This window comes from Amborella trichopoda, chromosome 7 (assembly GCF_054954075.1).
Source record: "Amborella trichopoda isolate Santa Cruz 75 chromosome 7, AtrichopodaSantaCruz75HAP2 v2.0, whole genome shotgun sequence".
In the NCBI taxonomy this organism is placed as follows: Eukaryota; Viridiplantae; Streptophyta; class Magnoliopsida; order Amborellales; family Amborellaceae; genus Amborella; species Amborella trichopoda.
The window spans coordinates 42,152,666-42,180,063 of record NC_142342.1 but is presented as its reverse complement, the minus strand read 5'-3'; the positions used below and the strand labels follow the sequence as shown (position 1 = coordinate 42,180,063).

The following is a 27,398-nucleotide window of genomic DNA, read 5'->3' as shown; positions in this document are numbered from 1 at the left end:
AAAACATCATTAGAGTAATTGGGTGTGAAATTCATGCTTTTTTGCTGCATGCCAATCTTGAAGTCATGCTTTTCATGGAAATGGGAGTGGGAGTGGGGTTTCCGGACAGCTTTTTATTGATGCTATTAAAAATGAGATGATATATTTGGAACTTTCAAAAAAAATCCTCATCGCATCTTCCATGTGAACTCTTAAATGGATTCACTCTTGTAAGGGAATTGAATGAATTTCTTGTGGCTACGAAGTTAGTTCATTTTAGGAATCAGGCTTGGGGGAAGACGGTAGAGGCTGAGTTTTCATAGCACAACATCTCAAGTTCCATTTCTATGTGACTTATCAAAAAAAAAAAAATTGCAACATCAAGAAAAGAAAAACTAGTAAATGCAATAAAACTCCATCTCCAAAGCTTCTTGTAAAGTAAGAAGATTCTGAAATGCCACCAAGGATGGCTGCATAACCCACCCTTCACTAGGAGTAATACGGGGAATATACTCCCACTTTAACCCATAAATGATGTGTCGCTTCATTCGTGTCTCAAAAATGAGTTCTTCCAGATCAAGAATAGAGATCTCCAAACAAATATTCTTCATACAAAGATCACCTTAAGTTTAATTAAGCTTTCATTTGAATCCATCTTTAAAATAATAACAAAAAAAAGAAAAAAAGAATCGATCTTCTTCACTAAGGTTGTCAAACCAATATCCCCATCCTTATCTGATACCATGTGGAGAAAGACGCATGCTACAATACCGAAACAATTGACTTCTTAATTACTTTAACAACGTCACATTAGCCCAAGACTCACCACCAAAGAGATAGAAAATGAATAACCAATGTGAGCTAGATGAGAAATCTACACAAAAGCATTACAAATTTGATATATAAGACTCACTTTACCATTACATACATTTCTTTAAATAGAGGTTTTTACAAACAAATTTAAGAAAATAACTACCCTCAAAGCAATAACTACTAACCATGTATTAGTTCCATAATTTTCCATTAATTACAAATATAACCTCACTACATTACTCAAAAAAAAAAAAAAAAAAATAATATGATTTCTAGAAAACACAGTTCAATAGTTTTAAGACTTTTTGTCGACAACTTCTAAAATACCAATTAAAATAAGGTATCTTCAAGTTCGTCTTCAAGATAATACTGGTTCCATATTGATCTTTTGTGGCTTTCCCTGCCCCCTCCAGCCCATGCCCTCTGGCGTATGATGTCTGTCACATATCAAACTTGTCAAAGCATAATGGAACACCGAGGCTGTTACATCTGAGCTCAGCAAAGCAATAACATAAGAGTTAAGAATCTGCTATGACTCCAATTGCAGAGAGAGAGAGAGAATTTTGCCATTGATTCAAAAGAGAGAGAGAGAGTTTTGCCATTGATTCAAATTGTAGACTTTAGAGAGTGAAGCTTCCAAATGCTTTTTAAAAAAAACACACACTCTCTCTCTCCACACCAAAGCATAAAAAATATTAAATTAAACATGTTTCACATATGAATTACACTCGACAAAAATTGCATGAGCATATCGGATAGCAAACTTACCTCCAAACAAACAAGCACGCAATACAATTTCTCGCCCAGTACAGTTATTATTTGTATCTTCGCGCTCTAATCTTCATCAAATGGTTTTATAAATTAATTGATGCCTTCTTCTTCCAAACAAACGTTGCAATTTTGTGATCAAAGTCTCAGCTATGAGGTCCATGACCATGAGGAATGCACTTCTCCATTTCCTTTTAATGGCTAGAGCTGAGAACAAGCCTCCAAATCCCATCCCAAACCCCAAGCTCATGCCCATCCAAAACGGCGGAAACTCCAGCAAACTACTTCTCAAATGCACATCAACATTTAATACTGGATCTTTGTCATCACCATCACACTCTTTAGAAAGAGGAGGACCACAAAGATCTTGGTTTCCATAATATGTAGGAGCCTCGAATGTAGTCATATGGCCAGCATAGGGAATTGGTCCTGAAAATTTGTTGTAGGACAAGTTCAAAACTCCCAAAGATGCCATAGCTGACATGCTCATAGGAATGCCACCGGAGAAGCGATTTTCTGATAAATCCATTGACTCTAACTCTCTCAATCTATTAATATTCAGAGGTATCTCCCCAATCAAGTGGTTGCTGGATAAGTTCAACACACGCAAGCCAATCAGCTTCATCAGTGATTCGGGAATCAATCCTGAGAGATTATTGCTTGAAAGATCTATGCAAATTACAAGAAAAAGAAATTCGGTGTAATCTCTCAATGCCCCTTTTGCCACTATATCAATTCTTGGATAGTCGAAGCCATCATAGTTATTGTAAGACATCTTCTCTGTAATTGTCATTGCTGTGTAGTTTCTGAAAATGTCGGGGATATCACCCGAGAAGTAATTTTCTGCTAAATCCAAAACTTGAAGAGAGTATAGACTTGACATAGTCTTAGGAATTGTCCCTTCAAGCTTGTTAGATCTTACACAAATTGCACGAAGAGAGGTGAGACTTGTGCCGATCCATGATGGGATATACCCTGAGAATTGATTTTCACTGAGATCCAAAAGCTCTAGACTGGTGCACCTTCTTAACGATGATGAGATCACGCCTGATAATGTATTCCGTCCCAGGAACAAAGATTTCAGAACATTCAAATTTCCCAAGGTGGCAGGAATATGACCCATGAATTTATTTTTAGAAAGATCTAGAACGTGCAAGCCTCTCATGTCTCCCATGGAGGTGGGAATTGTTCCAGAAATACTGTTATTCGAAGCACGCAAGTAGAACAGTATCGGCATGACTTCTCCTATGTTCTCTGGAATACAATCAGAAAATTGATTGTTCGAGACATCTAAGACTTGCAAATTAGGAAGCTTGACATTAGCATGGCATTTACTCTCAGTTTCCACTCGAATTGTCACTGTGCTGATACAATGTTCCAAGAATCTTGGCACTAATTTCATGCCTTCACAAATCTGTCGGCGTAGATCAGTCGAAGAACCGTCCATTGTTTGTCTTTGTCCCAAATCTACCGTAGCATTCCCAGAAAAGTTACCATAGCTGTAGAAAACTTCAAGGCCTTTGGCTATTAAAGGGCCTTGAAATCTATTTGAACTCAAAACCAAGTACTTCAAGGTCCCAATGTTCCATGTCTCTGGAGGAAGCAATCCCATGAAAGAGTTATCAGATAGGTATAAATACCTTAGCACGGGAAGGTTTCCAATGGAGGAAGGGAGGGATCCGGTGAGATGGTTATTGGATAGGTCTAAATATTCGAGCATGAAAAGATTTCCAATTGAGGTGGGGACCCAACCAACAAGCATGTTATTATAAAGGTCCAAATGCTCAAGCTTTTTGAGAAGGCTGATTTCAGAGGGGATTGATCCTATGAGAAAGTTATTACTGAGGTCCAAAAAAGTGAGATTAGTCCAATAGGTAAATAAGTGTGCTGGGATGCTAGAGTTCAATCCACATTTGCGGAGGTTGAGTTCTTCAAGAGCCCGAAGTTGCCCAAGTGATCTAGGGATGGATCCACCAAGTAATGGGTTTACACCTAGGGAAAGTTTTCGGAGGCCTAAAATGAGGCCGATCTCATGAGGAATAGAACCTGTGAGGTTGTTCTCATGAAGTTGAAGTTCTAGAAGGCTTTTTAGATTTTGAAGTTCAGTTGGAATGGGCCCTTGAAATGAATTCTTACTCAGGTTGAGGAACTGTAGGTTTTTTAGACTGGAAACCATTTGAATTGGGATTGCACCAGTTAATGCATTTTGTGACAAATCCAGGTATGCCAATTTTTTGCTTTGGAAAACAAACATTGGGAAATCTTTTAAGGAGTTGGCATACAGGGAGAGGTGAACAAGAGACTCCATGCCTGGAAATCTCGACGAGTCAGCAAAGTTCAAGTGGTTTTTACCAAGTTCCAAGTATTGTACCTTTTGTAGAAGACCCAACTGATAAGGTAGGGAGCCCGTGAGGAAGTTCCGCCGCAGAGAAACGAAGTGAAGCTCGGTGAGATTGCCAATCTCCTCAGGCACTGATCCTGTGAAGTAATTTTGTCCCAAATCCAAGAAACTGAGGTTTGATAGTGAGCCGATACTGCTCGGGATTTTTCCTTCAAGATTGTTATAGCTGAGATCGAGATGGGTCAAACTAGGCAACGCGAAGAAATTCAATTGATTTAGAGTACCTTTCAAACTGAAATTTGAGATGTTCAACTCAATTACACTGCCGCCATCGTTGCATTTGATCCCAATCCAGCTGCAATGACAGGTCGAGTTGTTGGTTTCGAGAAGCCAAGAACCCAAAGTGTGGTGTGTTAGCCTGGCTTTCCAGTTCAGCAACGCTTCAGCTTCATCTTCATCTTCTAATTCAACCTTTGAGTAACCAGAGGATTGAATCAAAAGACCTAAAATCAATGGGAAGATGAAGATAAGGGATGCAGATCTCACTTCCACTTCCATTCTCATGGCATGAAAAACTTCACAATATTTGAAGAAGTGCATTTGTTATTATGATTGTATTTCAAATTTGTAGATTCTTGGAGAAAGAAGGGCGGACTACATGAATTTAACCATATCCATCAAATTGTACTTGTTTTCTTGGGGCCCATTGAGGATGCTAAAATGACATTTTCATTAAAAGTCTTGATCGCATCAATTTTGAAATACGACATCATCGTTCTTATCGAAGTCCTTTGTAGTGTGGAATTGGTCAAAGTCATTGTTTTGACATTTTTCTTTTGCGTATTCATTGCATAAAAAAATGAGATGATTAGATTGTGGGGGTGCTACCATCACGATCTCAACTCCGGCCCTTTTTCAAAGATGAATTTATGATATTGAAACCGAGGATGCTAAAATGAACATTTTTCTTTTGCGTGTTCATTTCATCAAAAAATGAGGTGATTAGAGTGTGGGGGTGCTACCATCACGATCTCAACCCCGCCCTTTTTCAAAGATGAATTTATGATATTGAAAAAAGGCACCGAGGATGCTAAAATGTCAATCTCATCAACTGTCTTGATTACATCAATTTTGAAAATACGACAGGCATGCTTGTTCTTATGGGAGTCGTTTCTAGTGTGAAATTTGACAGGTCAATGTTTTGTCATTTTTCTTCGGCGCCTCCATCCAAGTGTTGATAGCGTTATTTGTTGACTTAGGAGGTCGGTGGTTGTGGGATATATATGTAGTCCACTTTGCTGTGGACTTGGTGTTTTGGAATTGTTCTGACTTTAGATTTACATAAGTCTTTCCTCTGAATTGGGTCTTCGGACTGTAATATGACATGATAAATGTGAAGACAAAACAAACAAAAGCTAAAAAATAAAATACAAACTTCAAAATTGAGACCAAACGAAATACTAACACAAGAAATCGAAATAACCTAAAACTAATGGAGAAAATATGGATTCAGAAAAATCCAAAAAACAAATAATAGAATAGGGCTTATGTATGGAGCCTAAAAAAAAAACTCAAAAAAGACGCTAAAAAATAAAATATGAACTTCAAAATTGAAACAAAACAAAATATTAACACAAGAAATAGAAATAAGCTAAAACTAATAATGAAAATATGGATTCAGGAAAATCCAAAAAAATTATATAGAATAGGGCTTATAAAAGTAAAAACTCACAAATCATTGTGAAATACATCCAAATTTCATATATAATTTTTCTATATTGATACTATACATTTACGTAATTTTTTGTACTTGGAGCAATGTGAGTATGATTTCCAAGATAAATAATTCTACAAAAAAAAACAAAAACCATAAAGTGGCACCACACGAATTTTAAACAAGGAAAAAAGTAAACAAGGAAACTAAATAGATTTATAAATAAAAATAAGGCTCTGTTTGGTAACTGAGAAGTTCTAGAGAATATTGAAGAACCTGGAAGCCTGAAAAAATGATATAAGTAGAAAACTAGGGATGGAAGCTGAAAACCCTTGTTTGGAAACTTGTATATGAAAAAATCTGATAAAACTCAAGCTAGAGCTTGGTCAAAGAGAGATTGAGAGGGGAGAGAGATCGTCAGGTTAGAGAAATAAAAGGGGATGGTACGGTTCTCGCATTTCCCCTTTTCCTAAGATATCGGCAAAGGGTGCACTGTGCAGTTTGCTCCAAAATTGTGAGAAAACATGGAAATACGAAGCAATGAGGGCTATGTGTTTCCATGCTTTACTCCATTCTCAAACAGGGATACGTAGTAAATTAGGGCAAACTTTAAAAAATATAATGACGTTTTGGCAGTTAGTATCCTAAGACATTATTTATAAATATTATTGCCTTTGAGTAAAAAAATTCATCATTGCCCCTAGTGAAGATAACAAAAGTACCTCTTGTCCTTTAATAGTATCTACAAATATACTCTTACTTGATGAGCGAAATATTATAAAAAGTAATTTAAAAAAAAAAAAATTATGCAGTTAGTAAATCCACAATTCACAACCCATTCTAGAATTAACTTTTACATTTTGAAGGGTTGTAATATTGTATTTTACTTTTAATTTTTTATTTGTACGAATCCAAATCACTTGAAATTTTAGACGCACATTCTTCTCATCAAGACGCACCTACTAAAATATTACAAAAATAATTTACAAAAATAAATTGATCAAAATACCCCTAAAATATTTTGAGGTATTTTGGTCAATTTGAGTTTTACAAATTATTTTTGTTGAGGTTTTTATTAGATTCTTCTAATTTTAAAGAATACTTGCTCAAAATTTCAAGTGATTTGGATTCATAAAAATAAAATAAAATAAAATTTAAATATGAAATGTGGTTGTGACCATCAAATCGGCCCAAATTCAATCTGAGTCGTTGGGCTCATATATAGTTGTGAGCTAGTGGGCTAACAACCTTTCCATATATTACTTAAAGAATCAAATTAAGGCGCACCTCCAAATTTTATCATAACATGCAATTTTGGTGTAAAAAATTCTTAGGATCATCTGAAAATCTATTTTTGATTCTAATTATAAAATTTTAAACTCAAAAAATAGTTAAAATCAAGTAGATCTATAAACATACGAAAATCTTGAAAATGGACCTTCTAGATAACGTGTTTCAAGATGTCGAGATGATCAATTAGAGGGATTTTCAGCATTAAAATAACCTTTTCTGATAGATTTTTTAAGTGCATCTTTATTTCTAATAGGACACACACTCTCTCTCTCTCTCTTTCTCTCTCTTTAACTGGACACTTTCTTTCTTATTTTCTGCATCTTTTATGTGACTGTTAAACTCTTCCCTTTCTCTCTCTACTCGTTTTTTTAGTTCTAGCTAATCTCTCTCTCTCTCTCTCGTATAGCTATGACTCTCTCTAGTACGGCTATGGCTGAGATGCTAATGGCGAGATCAATGGAGAGGGAGAGGGCTTCTATCTTTGTGTGGGCTTCTATCTTTGTGTGGGCGAGATCAATGGAGAGGGAGAGGGTTTTTAGGAATTCTATTGGGGCAGTGGGAGAAATGCGAGCCGCCCATTTTGGATAGGTTTTATCATGTCTGTTGGCGTACCCATCCCTCAATACACGATGCTATATATATATATATATATATATATACTACAAAACGGCTATGGTTAGGTGCCTCGATCTCGTCCTCTGGATCTTTTGACAATCGAGAAGCACGCGTCTCGGGTTTCGAAGGAAGACCCGAGACTTTTTTGAGATCGCTCTCTCGGGAACCTCATTCGAGAACGGGGGTAGGTATTACCAATCCATGAGAGAGGAATTTAAGGTGGGTTTGGGACTTACGCGAGCTAGCTCGTGTGGGCGCCCTATTAAATCACGAAGAAAGCCCCCCAGTAATAAAACTGGTTCAGAATCGTCTCCCTTGGCTTGTATTCTCCTGTTTTCTACAATCACACACATATGGAAAAGGTTATAAGACAGGTGGGTCAGACCTCACCATTTTCTCTTTGGTGAACGTACACGAGCATGCACATTCAAAAGAAGAAGGGAGGAATAAGAGAAGAAAGATGGGGGAGAGAAGAATTCGACTGAGAGGGAAGATCAACACAGTGACTAAGCTGGTGAATAACTGGCCTAACATGGTAGCAAAACGGGCTCGGTAACTCAGACCGGCTCACTGGATTACTACTGGACGTCATTACCAATACCGAGTAGCTAGGCACGATGGTTAGTCTGTCGTGGCAATAAAGCGAGCACAGTAATTCTGGCACAACAATATTACGGCTAGACATCAGGATTACCATGATAGGCTAACGTCGATCCCTCTTAATCGAATGAAAGAATAACGTAATGAAGGCCATAAGGAAAGAATAAGAAATGAAATAAGAGAAGAAGGGAACTGTCACACCCTGAGATGTGACAGACAAGACATATATATATCACACCTTGAGATGTGACAGACAAGACATATATATATATATCTATTGATAGGACAAATTTACAGTGGCGAGGTCTTACAAAGTAACAAAAGAATGTTTAAGCAAAACTACAATATCTTCCCAAAGTTGATCTTGACGAGGACACAAATGAAACCGCAGTTATCCTGAAAAATATTTACCATAGTTTGATGAGTTTGGCTACTCAGTAAGTGATCATCATAATCCTAAAAATAATCATGATTGAAAGATATCAATATTTTCCAAAATGAGATCTATTAACAGAAATGCATCAACAGTTTCACTTTCAATAAATGCATAATTAAGTCTAAAAATGCATAATTAAGTACAATTCGAATAATTGAAATGCTTATAACACTTTTAACGGCAGTACATAATTCAAAGGATTTCACAAAATACCCTACTGGCGTCCCAAGTAGATCACCTATATACCCCATCAGCGTCCTGATGGGTCCACTTAATCCCTATCGGCGTCCCAGATAGGTCCACTTAATCCCTGCAGGTCCACTTATACCTCACCGGCGTACCGGATGAGTCTACTTAATCCCTACCGGCGTCCCAGATAGGTCCACTTATACCTCACCGGCAAACCGGATGAGTCCACTTGCATACTTAAATTATTTCTAAATCTCTTTAAGCATTCGAAAGCAACAATATCATGTACTCAACATATCATTGAAATCATTAATATGAATTTCACTTAAACCATTAATAACAGTCACTTTCTATAACATTTCAAAAATAACCAATCAAATATTTTGGGCTCAAATTTAGAAAGGTAGCAGTTTGTAAAGGCATTCTAGCATAATTGCCAATTTAATATGTATAGAAAAACTCTTATAGAAATTCAAGAATACGGAATTATCACAATTTATGGGATATCAATCCACAAATAAACATTTCACAATAATACTATAATCAATTGCAAAAATGTCAATTTTTAAATAATAAGACAGTTATTTGCACATGAATTTTACAATGTCTAAATATTCAAAACAGTAGAAAGAAATATCACAATTTTTATTAAAAAGATTATTTTTCAAGATAATGAGGTCACGTGCGCATAAAATTTATCGCGCCTAAAATTCATGATAATAAGCAGAAATAATTATTTCATTTTATTTTTAAAAAGAATGGATTATTTTTCGAGACAATGAGGTCACTTACACACAAAACTGATAAAATAAAGATCCTAGACGGAAATATCACTATTTATTAAAAATAGACTATTTTTCAGAAAGACGTTGTCACTTACCCACAAATACTTGAGAAGGAGCTTCCGATAAAAATTCGGCTAGAGAGAGGAGTTCACTGTGTTTCGACCAGAGAGAAAAATCTCATAAGTTTTCTAAGGTAGGAGTTCTCATCTCTCTGAATTTAAATTCTACTAATATATTATTTTATTTTTTTATTACGTTACAGGTGTGAGCGTTAGGTTACGCTTTAAACGACTAAAGCCCACGTCCTGTAGTGGACGTGGCAAGCGCAAAGAAGCAACAAAGCTTTTAAACGAAAAGCTTTGAAAAGTAGAGATGGTCCCTAAGGACCATCATGTTCAAACGAATCATCATGTATTAAAAGTTTATTTTCTTCTTTTTTTTTCTTTTTTTTTTTTTCAAAAGTTTAGGATTGTTACAGGAACCGAAGGAAGGACGGGGAAGAAAGGAAGATAAGAGTGTGAGAGACGAGAGAATAAGGGAGAGAGGAAGGAGAAAGACGCAGTCAGCACTAGGCATTGCCGACTGTGTTAGAAGGAAGAGAGAGAAAATGCAGTCGCCACTAAGCTTCGCCTACTGTGTTAGACAGAGAAGATCCAGTCGGCGCTAGGCTTCACTGACTGTATTAGATAGAGAAGAGAGAGGAGATGCAGTCAGTGTTAGGCTTCACTGACTGTATTAGATAGAGAAGAGAGAGGAGATAAGTCGGTGCTAGGCTTCGCCGACTGTGTCAAAAGAGAAGAAAGGAGAGCAACCCAGCCGACACTAGGCTTGCGTCAGTTGTGACAAAAGAAAGAGAGAGAGAGAGAAAAACCTAACCGGCGTTAGGCTTGCACCGGTTGTGACAGAAGAAAGAGAGAGAAATCCAGTCGGTGCTAGGCTTGCGCCGGTTGTGATAGAAGAAAGAGAGAAAAACCCAGTCGGCGTTAGGCTTGTGCCGGTTGTGACAGAAGAGAAGAAAGAGAGAGAAATATAACTGACATTAGGCTTGCGTCGGTTGTAACAGAAGAATGAGAGAGAGAAACCTAGCCGGCGATGGGCTTCGCGACTGTATTAGACGAAGAACGGAAGGGAGATAGAGATGAGAAGAAGAGAGAGAAAGAGATAGATAGTGATGAGAAGAAGAGAGAGAAAGGGATAAAGATGATAAGAAGAGAGAGATAAAGATGAGAAGAAGAAAGAGAAAGAGATAGATACGAGAAGAAGAGAGAGAAAGAGAGATAGAGATGAGAATAAGAGAGAGAAAGAGATAGATAGAGATGAGAATAAGAGAGAGAAAGAGATAGAGACGAGAAGAAGAGATAGAAAGAGAGATGGAGATGAGAAAGAGGGGAGGAGAGAGAAAGAGGGGAGGATACAAAAAGAGGGGAGGAGAGAGAAAGTTACATTCTCGAAGGGTACCACCATTTTCTTCTCTCCTCTCTCTCTCTCCAATACGTACCCACAAACTCAAGCAAAAATTGAAATCTTTATTCGATATTGAAGAATGAATCGGAGTCCTTTGTACAATGAGGCTTTGCCTGTTTATATAGAATTAGGCTAAAACATGGGTGTACTCCCAAAACCTACCTAAAAATGAAGATAATTACAATTTAATTGAATTAAAATAAATTCTAAAAATGGACGCAAAATGATTGTTTTTCCCCTGCCTAACAATGTGTAAAATTCTAACAGTCCTTACTGTTGCTCGAGAACTTGTGTGATCTTCTATGACTGACCCGAGGTTATTCTGATGACCGTTTGATCGAAAGATTATTTTTTCTTGTAAGGCCCAACATGGCGATCATTTTGATACCAACTTCGAGCCATGAATCATTCTTTTGAGCCATGATCATGAGACTTGAATTTTGAATAAATCTTGAAAACTTTGGATCGATTGTGTGCTCGTTCCTTAATATGTCTTCGTGATTTCTTCATTGAATCACACTGAGCATGCTGTCACGATCACATTGCAACAAATACAGCTTGATTTCGTGTCTGGATGAGGATTTCATTGTCTTGAGTTGTTGGCCGGAATCTCGAAATCCAACGACCGAAATTTACAGCAGCTTAGACGCCTCCGTGTGTGAAATCCAACCGTTCATTGTACTCGGGGTTCAAACCAAAGATAGCCACAGACCTCACACACATAGTGCAATTGGTTTCATGTCAATCGGGTATGTGAGCATCATGATTCGGCCACGGGAGTGGGGCTTGCTGCTGCTAAATTTTCTACAACTTCCTTCATGGATCAACAACTTCCCTCTAATTCTTCTCCCTGCTCGGGTGTTGTCACGGGGCATACCACATATCAAAACGCTCGTCGTCACGGGGCATACCATATATCAAAACGCTGGTTGTCACGTGGCATACCACATATCAAAACGCTCGTCTTGATGAGACGAACACGCTCACCTTTAATGGTGAAAACAACCACCTTTAATGGTGTTTTGATGCAAGATGGCCACACAGGAATAGTGTGCAGCCTACCCATTTTCAGTATTTTACCCATAACTTTGTCTGGGAGTGCCTGATTAAGTCGGAACTTGACCCATAGGGGTTCTCGATCGTACCGGATCTAAAATTAGAATAATCTGAAAATTTAGAATAAATTAGAATAATTTGTAACTTTAAAATGAATTAGAATAAATTAGAATAATTCGCCTACTTTCATTCTAAATTTACAAATTATTATAAATGGTGAAACTTTGGACAGTGATGAGGGTAGGCGAAATCAATGTTTATTTTCGCTTATAGGCGATGGGAAGAATTTTTCATATATATATATATATATATATATAGGTTCGATCGCTGGGAATTAAGACATTTGAATTTCACTAAGATAGTATCATCAGCTCTTAAAAAACTATAATGCTGCTACTATTAGCTCCCAAGGTATTCTAATGATTTATGTTCTGATTTTTAGTTCTCTAGTTTAAGAGCTACTACAATTAGCTCCCAAGGTGTTCTAATTATTTGTTTTCTGATTTTTAGTTCTCTAGTTTTAATTGTCTTGCATGGCTGGGCCTTAGAGCATATCCATGTTATATGTCATGTATTCCACCTGATTAGGGCTATCGATGCTTGTGGTTTGGCTTATGCGAACGCTTCTTCTGTTTTGAATAAGTTGCTTACTACTAGGTGTTAGCGGTCGCGTCCCCGACGTTATATGGCCCAACCATTGCAGCAGATGAAAGCCTGCCTCCCTCTCTAATGTAGTTCGCTTTGGGTGATGGTGAGGTCCAATCCTGACACGCCGTCAATGTGTCACAGGAACAACATGGTAAATCCTGATCGAGCCAAGGCAATGGATGATGGTCGCCTGATCACCAGACATAATTCGCTCTAGACGATGGAGCTCTTGAAATGCATTATGAATCGATGGCAATGAACCCAGGTCAATGGCACATTCCTAAATACAATCAAACGCATTGATGCATATTGTAGTTTATAAATGTAAATGTAACAAGTTTTCAACAATGGTAAGTGAGGTGCAACTCACTCTCCGTGAACAATGACGCATCACTAGAGTTTTCCATAAAAACTTAAAGGGACAAATCTTTTGTCAAAAAAATAAAATAAAAACAAAAACAAAAAAAATTCAAAGGCCAAATCTCCCACCAAATTTGACATGAAAACATATGTTTCTATGTCGATGAAATTAATACAATTTTCACTGAATTAGGCCAAATAATTCAATTTCAATCAAACAATAAGGAACAACAAAGTAAATAACATCTAGAATCCTTTACAGGTGGCAAAGTTAAGACCTTTCTGTATGCTATATGGAAACCACCACCATTGGAAGGAAGGCCTTAAACTTGACATTGATGGTAGCCTTATTGGAAATCTAGGACGACCAGCTGGCTTCGGAGGGATAATCAGAGAAAATGGGCGTGTGTTAAAGACTTTTTCAAGCACGTGTGATAACACAATTATAGTAAATGACGTTGAATCGAGAGGCTTACCAGGGGTTATAAAACTACTAATTGAAATAGACGGATATAAGACAATTGAAAAGAATTCTTTAAATGTTATTGCATGGGCAGGAGAGGAGGTGAAGCCATAATGGAGATTAAGGAGTCTATTTGATGAAAATTCACTCTCTGTCACTTATTTGCTCTTTTGATATGTTGCATTGTTACAGAGAGGGTAACCTTGAGGCCAATGCCTTAGCTAAAAAGGGGTTCACCAATTATCTTTGGTGATTTCATCTTTGATATAATTGTATTCTATCTATAGTTCTCTTTATTGCAATGAAATTTTGTGGTTAATATTGTTTATTGTGCAAAATCAGATAGATCTTCAGAGGAAGATCCCTCAGATCTGAACACCACAAACTGATTTTAAAAGAACATGATAGAGAATGTGTGGAAAATCGAATTCTGATCTAAGGCTAGATCCGTCGAGAAACGAGCAGATCTGTTTTCAGATCAGTGGCAGCACCAGCATTGATCCAAATATGAAACACGAAATAAAAAGAAATAAAAACTAATATAATCTAATTAAAAAGAAATAAAAGCAGAAAATGAATAATAAAAGAGTAAGAAACGATACCAAATCGGACCAGATTGCCCGGAACTCCCGAGCCTTCTAGGGCTCGCCCGTATCAGAACCGATCCTTTTTTGTCTCTCTGAGTCTGATGTTCATCAGCAAGTCTCTGGTTAAAGAAATGTGGTTGTGCCCTAATAATAGATCTAGAGTGGTTGCGCCCTAGGTCTAGGTTTTCCCAGACTTAGGTTTTCTCTCAGGAGGCTTGGGTTCTTGAAACAATTTCTAGGTTTTCTCTATCTATTCTCTCCCCTAGAGTTTTGGTCTCTTAGAATTTTGACCTCTATCTCCTCTCTCTTAGGGTTTTGTCTCTCTCTGTCGTTTTTTCAAATGATCAGAAAAAAATGGTTTATAGGGGTCAAAATCCACTGGGAAGGATATACTCACATAACCTACATGTACTTATCTAAACAAATGGGTTTACTAGGTTAAGTGTGATCCTAAAGGTTCAGGAAACCACAGAATTTATCAGATTTAAAATGGGGTGTCTACAGTTGCCCCTCTTTGACACTCCTCTTCCTTCGAGGGATAGGTGAGTGGCAAATAAGTAGACACTCTAGCGTTCCCTGTCCTTCGAGGGGCAGGTGAACGTCAAAGATTTCTTCCTGAGGTCACGTGGTCAAATGGCTCACCAACTATCCCTCCAAGTCATTGTGCTCATCGAGCTCACCCACCTAGGGCATTTTTCCTCTTAGGATTTTTGGCATGAGATGTCGATGAGTTACACAAGCTTGAAACCCGAGTTGGATTTTTTGATCATGCCACTTAACTTCAGGGGTTTTACAGTTCGAAAATTTTTAACCATGACATCTTCTTTGATCTCCTTAGGGTTTCCTAAGGCTGTCTATAGGAAAGGCTTTTTATAAGAAGAGACTTGTCTGACCGAATCCGAAGGAAGAGACAAGGCAGCAACGCAACAATCGTGCACGATACTCATCATGTACGGGTGTCCAAGCTCCTTCGTTTTAAAAAATGTTTTAGAAATTTTGAAGATTGGGGGAGATTTGAATAGAACCCAGAGCAGGGACAAGTTACGATTTTAACAAAGAAATTAAAGTTTTTGAAAACACAAGACATATAGTGAAAATTTTGAAAAGTGAAAGATATTTCGAAAAATAAGGTTGGTTAGCAGTTTAAACTCCAGCAACCATAAGGCCCTCTAAGCAGTTTAACGTCATGCAGCGATGAACGATGTAGTTGGCAGTTATACTCATATGACCATGGAGTTTTTTTTTTTTTGTTGCCCCTATTGGCGGGTGGTTTTCTTTTAGTGTAGGTCTTATAGTTTAACCACTTGTGACCCTTTTGGTGGACCCATGTGAGCGTATTAGGTCCTTGCTTGAATCTTCGGGAAGAAGAATCATCAAGTATTTATTTATCTTCCAACCCCAGCTCTTGTGTTGGAATTCAAATAGAATTTTCTGGAGGTTTGAGCGAAACAGAGTCTTGAAAATACATGATACTGCCCCCAGGTGTTCATAATCTCTTTGGATTTTCGATTTCGTTCCTCCACCACCCACCTTTCGAAGTTTCAGACGATCTAGGTTCCGTCAAGCTAATATTATTGATTTTTCTTTGAACACCAATTTGACTCGTGGGAGAAAAAGAAGATGTTTAGAGAGAAAAGAATTTGGAGATTAAAAGGAATGAGAGAACTTCTACTTTTTTCGTCGCCCCAGGGTCCCTTTCGGGTGTTCAGCCTGGTAGCCTATTTTTCAATGCTTGGGGTTCCTTTCGGATTTTCAGCTTAACGGATATATATATATATATATATATATATATATTCATCGCTCCGAGGTCCCTTTAGGGTTTTCAGCCCGATAGTCTTTTTCCAACTCTTGGGGTTCCTTTTCAATTTTCAGCCCAGCGAATTTTTTTTTTTTTAAGAAGAGAACAATGACAAAGGAAGAGGAGAAGAGTCAAATGTGCCCCCCCTTTTTTTTTTTTAGCAATTCATCTTAAGATCATGTAAGAATTTAATCATCTTTCCCTCCTCCAAGTGGCAGGGAGGTCCTAATATCGATCTTCCTCTAATTTCCCTTAACCTAGGTTGGCATCCAAAATCTCTTTGACAATGGTTGTTGAATTTCTGTTGAACTTTTCTTTTAAACTGCTCCACTTGAACCTTGATTTTGAGACTAAAAATCACTCACAGTTTCCAAATCCCTTAGCCTTTTGTATGGATGGATAGGGTCATCACGGCTTTCCCATTAATGGAGTACTTCATGTTACACATTAGGCGTTAATGCTTCTTTGCGCTTGCCACGTCCACTACAGGATGTGGGCTTTAGTCGTTTAAAGCGTAACCTAACGCTCACACCTGTAACGTAATAAAAGAATAAAATAATATATTAGTAGAATTTAAATTCAGAGAGATGAGAACTCCTACCTTAGAAAACTTATGAGATTTTTCTCTCTGGTCGAAACACAGTGAACTCCTCTCTCTAGCCGAATTTTTATCGGAAGCTCCTTCTTAAGTATTTGTGGGTAAGTGACAACGTCTTTCTGAAAAATAGTCTATTTTTAATAAATAGTGATATTTCCGTCTAGGATCTTTATTTTATCAGTTTTGTGTGTAAGTGACCTCATTGTCTCGAAAAATAATCCATTCTTTTTAAAAATAAAATGAAATAATTATTTCTGCTTATTATCATGAATTTTAGGCGCGATAAATTTTATGCGCACGTGACCTCATTATCTTGAAAAATAATCTTTTTAATAAAAATTGTGATATTTCTTTCTACTGTTTTGAATATTTAGACATTGTAAAATTCATGTGCAAATGACTGCCTTATTATTTAAAAATTGACATTTTTGCAATTGATTATAGTATTATTGTGAAATGTTTATTTGTGGATTGATATCCCATAAATTGTGATAATTCCGTATTCTTGAATTTCTATAAGAGTTTTTCTATACATATTAAATTGGCAATTATGCTAGAATGCCTTTACAAACTGTACCTTTCTAAATTTGAGCCCAAAATATTTGATTGGTTATTTTTGAAATGTTATAGAAAGTGACTGTTATTAATGGTTTAAGTGAAATTCATATTAATGATTTCAGTGATATGTTGAGTACATGATATTGCTGCTTTCGAATGCTTAAAGAGATTTAGAAATAATTTAAGTATGCAAGTGGACTCATCCGGTTCGCCGGTGAGGTATAAGTGGACCTATCTGGGACGCCGGTAGGGATTAAGTAGACTCATCCGGTACGCCGGTGAGGTATAAGTGGACCTGCAGGGATTAAGTGGACCTATCTGGGACACCGATAGGGATTAAGTGGACCCATCAGGACGCTGATGGGGTATATAGGTGACCTACTTGGGACGCCAGTAGGGTATTTTGTGAAATCCTTTGAATTATGTACTGCCGTTAAAAGTGTTATAAGCATTTCAATTATTCGAATTGTACTTAATTATGCATTTTTAGACTTAATTATGCATTTATTGAAAGTGAAACTGTTGATGCATTTCTGTTAATAGATCTCATTTTGAAAAATATTGATATCTTTCAATCATGATTATTTTTAGGATTATGATGATCACTTACTGAGTAGCCAAACTCATCAAACTATGGTAAACATTTTTCAGGATAACTGCGGTTTCATTTGTTCCTCGTCAAGATCAACTTTGGGAAGATATTGTAGTTTTGCTTAAACCTTCTTTTGTTACTTTGTAAGACCTCGCCACTGTAAATTTGTCCTATCAATAGATATATATATATATATGTCTTGTCTGTCACATCTCAGGGTGTGATATATATATGTCTTGTCTGTCACATCTCAGGGTGTGACAATACCCATTCGGAGGTTGCACAACTTGGCCATATAAGGAGGCCTTCATTATAGAATCACCACTTAACTGGGATAGACGATTCAAGTTGCTATGACGACTAGACCTCTGACCTTAGGTGGCTAGGTCTACTTGACCCTAACTTTGATTGGATTATTTATCCCTAGGGTTAGGCTACTCTCTTGCCTCAGCACTGGACTAAAAGAGTGAAGGAATGCCATAACTACTGCCAGAGGGAGTCTACCCTCTATGTAGTCTTGGGCTCGAGTGATGATTAGAACTAGACCCCTAGCCCATATTGGGTTGGATTGGCAGCTAACAGCCTTAGGATTATTTTGGTTTGAGTCAGAATGTTGGTCTTGGCTTATGGCTTGAGCTTGTGATCTGACTTTCCTAGATTGAGTGTGTTGGATGGTGTATCTTCTATTGAGGAGGTCTTGAAAGTAAGCATGCACCGTAGGATTGTCTTTATATCGGGTTAGGTCAAAACCCTGATCTTTACTGGTGATGGGTTGCTTACATAGACTTTCCCTAATTGTATGTGAACCCAATCACCAATTAACTGGCTAATTGTCAAGATTGGAATGTTGGGCTGCTAATTGACTATCAAGATTCATACGGTTGAGATTAGCTGACTCAAAGATTTGGGCCAGGGCCTTATTCTTGTCGTGATGACTGGATTTGCGTTTAACCCCTATGTCTTGGAGGATTGCCCCCAACTTGACCCCTTGATTGTTCAAGGTGTTACTAACCTTATCAACTTGTTGGCTCGTAACTTCTTTTTTGGTAGCCTTGAAGGTTTGGTTCCATGTGGTTCGAGAGTCGGCTCATTGACACGAGTGCTATGAATGATTTGTGAGGGAGCACTGTGACGGTATCTCTCGGACTGACTAGGTTCTCTGGATCTAAACTGAGCTGGGGGCATAGGGTTGGACCTTGCTCTGCTATGATCCTGCGTTATGATTTCTAAACTCAGTGAGATCTAGACTCGACGCCTCAAGGTAGACCTAGTCTGATTCTAGGGGCAAAACCCTAACTAAGACCTAGGCTAGAACCTAAACTGAATGAAATTGATTAAACTCGGTGGGTTTCAGTTTTGACCCTAAACTAGGGTAAGCCTAGTCTAGCTCTAGAAGCAATTCTAAGCTAAGACCTATGCTAAGACCTAGATTGAGATCTAGACTAGATAGGTACGAGTCTTGGCTCGAACCAAGAGTGGGTCTAGGTTCGGACCTGGATGTGAGTCTGGTTCGGACCTGGACTGAGCTGGGTGCAAGCCTGGGCTTGGACCAAGAGGGTTCTAAAGATCAGATCGGGTGGACCCGGACTAGATCAAGGTTTGTTTAGGACCAAAAGGAGGCCTAGGTTCGGACCTGGGTATGGACTTGGGCTGAGTCGGATATTCACCAACAAGTCTCTGGTTGAAGAGGGGTGGTTGTGCCCTAAGGGTAGATCTAGGGTGGTTGTGCCCTAGGTCTAGGTTTTCCTAGACTTAGGTTTTCTCTCAAGAGGCTTGGGTTCCTAAAACAGTTTCTAAGGTTTTATCTTCTTTTGTGTAACTATCTCTAGTTTTTTCTCTCAGATCTCTATCTGCTCTCTCCCCTAAGGGTAGATCTAGGGCGGTTGTGCCCTAGGTCTAGGTTTTCACATACTTAGGTTTTCTCTCATGAGGCTTGGGTTCAAGAAGCAGTTTCTAAGGTCTCCTCTCTCCTAGGGTTTCGTCTATCTTCGTCCTTTTTCTAAATGTCCACGAAAAGAGGGTTTATAGGGATCAAAATCCGCTGGGGAGGATATACTCACATAACCTACACATATTATCCAAAAAAATGGGTTTATTAGGTTAAGTGTGATCCTAAGGGTTCAAAAGACCACTGAATTTGTCAAATTTAAAATGGGTGTCTACAAATATATAATAATAATAAAACAAAATAAATAACATTGAATGTTAAACCCAAATTAAAACCAAACTGACCAAAAATATATCAGCTTTTGGAATAATACGATGGAACTCAAAAGTCCTATTTTAACTGGACATGATGCTGGAAGCGGTTTAACCGGACTAACCGGTAAATCGGTCGGTTCAACTGGCCTAACGGGGCAAGTCCTGGGCAGTCAAAAAAGTGTTAAAAAATATAAAATAAAATCTAATAAAACATGAAAAGTATATTTAAATAATGATTAAACAAAACACATCCTAATGAAGTTGAATATTAATGGAAAATAGATTTTAAAAAGTCTTTTGTGTTTAAGGGTATTTTAGAAATTTTCTAATAAAGATGAAAAATGCTAAAACATTTTCAAATCTTTGTCAAAATGATTAAAAAAACATTTTCACCCGTCATGCATATTGTGCATTATTAAAGGAAATGAAATTCTCTTGATCCTTTTTTCACTCTCTCTCTCGGGCCCGAAACATGAGTTTTCACCCTATTCGAACTCGTGTGAGTCTCGAGTTAAAGTCAGCGTTTTCAAAAATGAACTTGTTGCTTTTTTATAGAGTTTTGGTAAAGAAAGTGCAAACGAGATGATACCAAGTTATCAACTATGCCGTCAAATTTGTGTTGGTTGGTTTTTTTTTTCTTAACTCAATGAGGAACGAGTTAGTTTTTTGAAAGAATTAGCGGGGTGGTGTTAGTGGTGGGAATGAAACCCACAACGTAGTCACTAGGGTGTGGAGGTACTACTACCACGCCTCCAGTTGCCGGCAAAAATAAATAGTATAGTTTGTTTCAATTTTGTACATTTGATTTTCACAATAGTATGTTCCAATGTTCGAAAAGTCGACTCAATCCTACTACTCGGCCCATAGCAGCTAAAAACTATTAAAAAATAAAAATACAAAAATATTGGAAAATATTCAAAGTAAAATTTAATAAAACACAACTAATTATCATTAAAAAAAAATAGCAAGAAAATAAATTTTGAAAAATGAGTTTGGGTTGGGGGTATTTTCAATTTTTAAAAAAATTGAAACAACACAGTCAAAATACTTTCCGTTTTTATTAACATCCCCAAGTTGGTCCTCGAAACCGAGACCACTCGGGGCTCGACAAAGACCGAACTTGGGCGACTTTTTGAACAGTAGTATGTTCTAGAATTTACTAAATAATCTCTAAAGTGAGACCAAGGGAAAAAACTTTTCCTAACTAAAAAGGCAAAATAAATAAATAAATAAATAATTTTTATTTTTTTTAATTTTAAAAGCAAACCTCACTCTTTCAACTTGTGATCCCACACACTTTTTGGGTCAAAGTCTTGGATGGCATCCATGTTCGAATCACGGAGTGATTGGAGCGTGGAATTAGCGGAGTCATGAATTTGTGGTGAGGCTTCGATGCCTCGTAGAAACGGTAAGGGCTTCTTGGCCTAATGATTTGGTCGCCTCATTTTTCCACTCCTCTCACTTTCACCATCTCTCTCTTCTCTCTTTCTCTCTCTACGCTATTCAAAGTTTCTTCTTACTGGCCCACCCCTTCTTTGTCTCCTGTGTAGTTGTTGTGAATCTAGGGTGCGGTTTGGATAGAGCTTAGGCCCTAACCAATCAAATTAGAGCCTACTTTTAAATAGTATCGAGAAACATGGTTTTATTATTAAAAATATTTATGATAGTCTTAAAATATATTTTTATTTTTATTTTTATTTATAAAGTTTAATGCTTTAACATTAGTTTAGATCGACAGATCTATGAAAACTTAAAAATCTTGAAAATTGACGGTCCAAAAATCAATCGAGACGATCGATTTGAGCATCAAAACAACTTCTTCTAGTGAAATTTTTGAGGTAAGCTCTAATTTGATTGTTTAGAGCCTGGGCTTTATATAAACTTTTTTTAACAAGACACTCCTATGTTTCTCGGATATTAGAACAAGGAAAGGGACTTAATGTGCTGGTTTTCGGAATTTTTTTTTTTTTTTTTCCATTAACCAATAAGTGCCTTATATTTCTTGTTTTTCCATATAAAAGCAAACATAAATAATTATTTAGTTTGGGGTGGGAACCATGGAAAAGTACTTATTATTTAGAGAAGTATACGGTTTCTATATGGCCAGCCCTCATATTGTAGGAAAGCGAGTTTAGCAATAAATATATTTTTTAAATATAACTTGATCCTAATATATAGACAGTATATAATCTTTAACACGGAGATCAAAAAAAAAAATATTGAAAGTTAAAAATAATATTTATATTAAAAAAATTCGGACCATTAATTACATTTGTGTTTAGATGGACCACCTATTTACATTCATGTTTAGAATGGATGATTTATACGTCTTAACCTCTTATTGTAGAAATACTGTCCAGTTAGCATGAAACAATTTTCCTTTAGAAAATCAGAGGTTGAGAAACTTCCAAAAACCGAAAGAGAAAAGCAACCGCATGGAAGCCTTGTATGTTGAAGTTTAAAAGTACTCTCTAATTATAAAATTAAAAGTTTTAAAATAATGTAAATCAAACATATTTATGAACATTTGAAAATATCAAAAATTGACGATTTAGATAATACATTTGCACTATTTTTAAGACTTGAAGTCTATTTATTGTTGGGTGAAGTTTGTATAGAGCCAAGGCTCTAAACAATCAAATTATAGCCTACCTTCAAATAGTCTCAAGAAAAAATTTTGGTTTCAATACTAAAAGGTTTTGTGATAGCCTTAATTTATAATTTTATCTTTAGTTATATATTTTAAAGCTTAAAAATTCATTCTATTTCCTTGGTTAATATTTTCTTAGGCAGAATAGGCTGTACCATTCTTTTGAAATAACTTATTTGTAATAATTGGAAACAATCACTATATCAATCGTATGGAAAGAATAGATACATTTTTCTGATTTGTTAAGCATGATGAAACCTTCATTTGCACAATTTTTTCTTTTTTTTTTTCCTTTTATCATAAGGTTGCTCACTCGTATAACTAGGATTATAACTCTTAATTCAGTTTATTAGTCTTAGAACAAATTTAAAATTGTAATTTGTTATTTTTTAAGAAAATAAGAATTGCGCTAAGATAAAGTAAGAGGGAGGAGGGAGGATTTTGGTGCGTGAGTTGCTAAGTGGAAGGATTTTGAAAAATAGATTAAAAAATATTTTTTAGAAAGAAATTGCGAGTGGATAGAATCCCATTAGAGAAAATAAAGAGATAGGGGAGAGGAAATAAGGAGATAAGCGTGAAAGAGGAACTATGGAGATATGCATGAGAGAGATAAGGGAAAGTGGTGTCTTTTATTTTCAGTTTATTTTTTAATTGTAGCCCAATTTTATTTGGGAATTGCGAGGTGAATAGGAAATGAACCACTAGCGATTCAAGGCCTAATTCAAGTTTTTCAACAATAAACTTTATTGTTCAAACCCAAAACTACATCCATCTAGAGTTCCTAATAATATTGGGCAATTATTCATTTTCTTTCTTTCTTTCTTTTCTTTTGATAAAGGAAAATTGTTTCATGCGGGTTGGACCGCATTTCTACTTATGCGGTCCAGAAAGTGTAAGTCATCCATCTTAAATATTGATGCAAGTAGGTGTTTCATCTAAAAACAATGGAAACTAGCTGTCCAAATGCTTTTTTACTAGAATTATTATTTTCAATTTTAAAAATTATTTATTTTTTCATATTCATGATCTCCATGTTAGATATTACATAACCTTAAAAATTAGGTCTTAAAATCCATCTCAAAAATATACTTATTAAGAGGCTTCGTTTCTACATATACGGGCTGGGCCGCATAGAAACCAGGTCCTTTGACAAACGCTAGATATTCTTGATCCTTTCATCCGTGAGAGATGATGGAGGATGTAGCAAAGACATCATCAGAACTGTCAAACCACATCAACAAAGCAACAACTCTAACAATTTTATCAACATAATGCTTACTCTTTAAAATTTTCATATACATAACTCCTCATGGATTTTGCTTAAAAATCTTTGAATGAGGGATTGCATTTTAATAAAGGAAAAAAGTTTATATAAGGGTGAGGCCTTAAACAATCAAATTAAGGTGCACTTTGAAAAGTCACTAGAAGAGGTTGTTTCGATATCCAAAAATCCTCAAATTGATCATCTTGACCTCAAGATATATGGACATGAGATAAAATGGATTTCATGTTTTGAAAATAGTACATCTTGTAATGAATTTTCGGACTGTCAATTTTCAAGATTTTAAGTGTTCATAGATCCTCTCAATCTACGCTATTTTTTAAGCTTTAAATTTTATAATTAGAGATGAAAATAAATTCTCAAGCTATCACAAAAATTCCCAGTATTTGAAGCAATATCTTTCGATACTATTTTTGTTCCAAGTTTCAAACCTGGAACAACCAAAGGCACTTAGACCATCTAGCTAAAGTAACTTAAATGGAATAGTACTAAAATGCCTCGTTTAGGTTCCAAACCCAGAGCAGAGCAATTTGGGCATTTACTGACAAAGTAATTGAAGAGATACCTAATTGAAATGAATATAAAAAAATAACCGTTTTGCTACAAAATTAATTATCTTAACTACCTCAATGATTTTTTAAGATGATTGGATTGTTTTGTTGATCACTAGAATCTATGCTTCCCTCCGAGATAACATTGTTAATGTGCCCTATGGTTATACTTACCCTTCTATGTAGGACAATGAATTGTATTTTCATCTTAAGGTGTGGTTTGCATTAGGTTGCGACCTTAAGCAATCCAATTAAAGCGCACCTCTAAATTTTATCATAAATATAATTTTGATATAAAAAATTCTTAAGATAGCTTGAGAATCTATTTTCATCTCTAATTATAAAATTTTGAACTCTAAAAATGCTTTAAATTAAGAAGATCTATAAACACATGAAAATTTCGAAAATGGACCGTCCACATAATGTGTTGTAAGATAGAATATGTTGTAGATAGAATATATTGTAGACTCGAAGTATCTTTTCCTTTTTATATTCACATATCTCAAAGTCGAGAGGATCAATTAGAGGGGTTTACAACATCCAAACAACCTTTTATAATGAATTTTAATGTGCGTCTTTAATTCTACATTTCCAAGGTCGCAACCTTATAAAAACTTTTTCCTTCATCATATCCCTAAAGAGGTTAATGGCTTGCACAAAATAAAATATTCTTGGTTAGTTGAGTTGGCATGGACTTTCTTCAATGGCTCCTGCAAGGATTCCAATTCACATCATTCATATTTTTTCCTTAAAATATGATCACCTCCGTACAATTTAAAGTCAAAAAAGGATTACATCAATCTTTCATGAAAGCATTGTCTTTCATAAGACATTACTTTGAGACTCTGTGTGATTTGATTTGGTGCTTCTTACAAGGGGCCTAGGCTTTATATTAAAAAGGAAAAGTCCCACCTTAAAAACACACACACAAAAAAGAAAACAAGCAGTTCCTATGTTTGAAATTCTTATGATGCCGAGAAAATTTACTTTAGATCTTGATTACAAAATTTGAAGCTCCACAAATAGTGGAGCCCTTGTGGATTTGTGAACAATTGATGAAATAAATAATATGCTATAAAATATATTATTCTTAAGGCTTGAAATTCGTTAGTTTTCCAAATCTACATTTATTGATGTTGATATAATTAATTTGCGGGTTTTATGACATTGAAACTGCAATTTTTTGGTAGAGTTTTGAGGTGCAGCTTTATTTTTTATCATAAATCTCAGTATTTATATAAGGAAAAAGTTTATATAGAAGGTTGCAACCTTAAAATGTAGAATTAAAAGTGCACATCAAAAATTCATCATAAAAGGTTGTTTCGATGTTGGAAAACTCTCTAATTGATCATCTTGACATCAAGATATATGAATATAAAAAGAAAAAATATTTCGGATCTACGAAATAGTGTATCTTACAACACATTATCTCGATTGTCCATTTTCAAGATTTTCATATGCTTATAAATCTACTTGATTCGAACAATTTTTTAAGTCTAAAATCTTATAATCAGAGATGAAAATAGATTCTCAAGCCATCCTAAAAAATTTTGATATCAAAATTATATTTACAGCAAAATTTAGAGGTGCACCTTAATTAGATTGTTTAAGGTTGCAACCTTATGCAAACCGCACCTTTTATATAAACGCTCTCCAAATTAATTTATGGGATTATATACAGTGAGACCATTTACCTTTGATACAAGGTGGTCACAATTATTTACAACCATCCGATGTTAAATTTGATAGCTTGGATGTTTCAAGAGTTTGAAAAAATTTCTTTTGAAGTTTGAACTTGGTCAATGGAATAATTGCAGCCATCCAATTTTACACTCAATGGTCAAGATTAATGTGACTACCTTGTACCAAAGGTAAATGATCTCATTCTCTATTTTTCTTTAATTTATATATGGAAAAAGTTCTATACTTCCCCTACAACATAGAAGATCTATGCTTTCCCTACTATCCAAACGCCCAATTTTGATCAAGTGAGCCACACACCGTTTGATCTTAGATCAAACGCTTCAGAGTATTTATTTTTAATTTTTTATACAAATTATATAAATATAAAATTTGGTACGTGCCATCTTCTCATTGGAGCACACTTGTAAAAAATATCAATAAAATATAATAACCAAAATGCCACTGAAAATTGTAGGGGTTTTTTATCATTTTATTTTATTGGAAACACTTTTTAATAGTTTTTAAGTGTGCATGTTTATTAGAGGATTGGACGCCCAAAATTTGGTGCTAAAATAATTTATATAAAAATGATTAAAAATAAAACAATGTAGCCCTCCATTCAGATTGGGACAATATTAGCCCTCCATTCAGAGTATATAAATTTTATGTTGTAGTGGAATCATAGAGAGCATTCCCTTCATGCGCTTTATATATTAGATCTTTAAAATAGGGGAAACATCCTTTGAATGCCTTGGGGTACTTTTTAGCATGAGAGATTAATCTGACCCTCGGCATGAGAAATTAATCTGACCATGATTTTGACACATATGAAAATATTTGAAATCTTCTTTCCAACTTTGAAAGCTACAGGCAAAATGGCCATTTGTGCTCAAAATAAAAGGAAAATTTTTAGAAAAATCCTATTTCATTTTCAATACATATAAATTGTTTTATATGTTTCGTATAGTCCCACTTTCTGAGAGCATAAAACCTATTTGAATTTTTTACCTTTTTTTTTTCCCTATGAATTGGATTAAGCACAAATTTAATAAGTCCATATTTTTATCCTATACTTTTACAAATTATTTAAAATATAATTCAAAAATAATAAATGACCATTTAGTGGTATTTAGATAATTTTATTTGCTTTAAATTATTTTTCAATATTTTTATAAATACTTAATGTTGAGAAGTATGAACATACCAAATTCGAGCTTAATCTATTATATAAAAATAATAATAAAATAAAATATATTATATACAAAAAATGAGACTCCTTACAAAAAAAATTAAATATACGAGATGAGTTTTAAATTTTTACAAAAACAAATAAGATTCATATGCAATCTTCTCAAAATAAAAATTAAAGAAGA

At 35.7% G+C, this 27,398-nt stretch overlaps 1 protein-coding gene across 2 annotated transcripts; it reads right to left on the bottom strand.

Moving 5' to 3' along the window:
- Positions 1–856: 856 nt before the first annotated feature.
- LOC110007539 (uncharacterized) lies at positions 857–4,787 on the bottom strand. 2 transcript variants are annotated; one of them, XM_020669022.2, is made up of 2 exons: positions 1,561–4,787; positions 857–1,281 (listed from the first exon to the last, which is right to left on the bottom strand). In XM_020669022.2, the coding sequence occupies exon 1, from the start codon at positions 4,499–4,501 to the stop codon at positions 1,637–1,639; it is 2,865 nt and encodes a 954-aa protein (XP_020524681.1). In that variant the 5' UTR covers positions 4,502–4,787; the 3' UTR covers positions 857–1,281; positions 1,561–1,636. The 2 variants fall into 2 exon arrangements, with proteins under 2 accessions (XP_020524681.1, XP_020524683.1); XM_020669024.2 differs by having other exon boundaries at positions 857–1,229.
- Between the last annotated feature and the right edge of the window lie 22,611 nt (positions 4,788–27,398).

Excerpts from the sequence above, each read along its gene's own strand:
- LOC110007539 (XM_020669022.2), bottom strand. The coding sequence starts at position 4,501 with ATGCACTTCTTCAAATATTGTGAAGTTTTTCATGCCATGAGAATGGAA.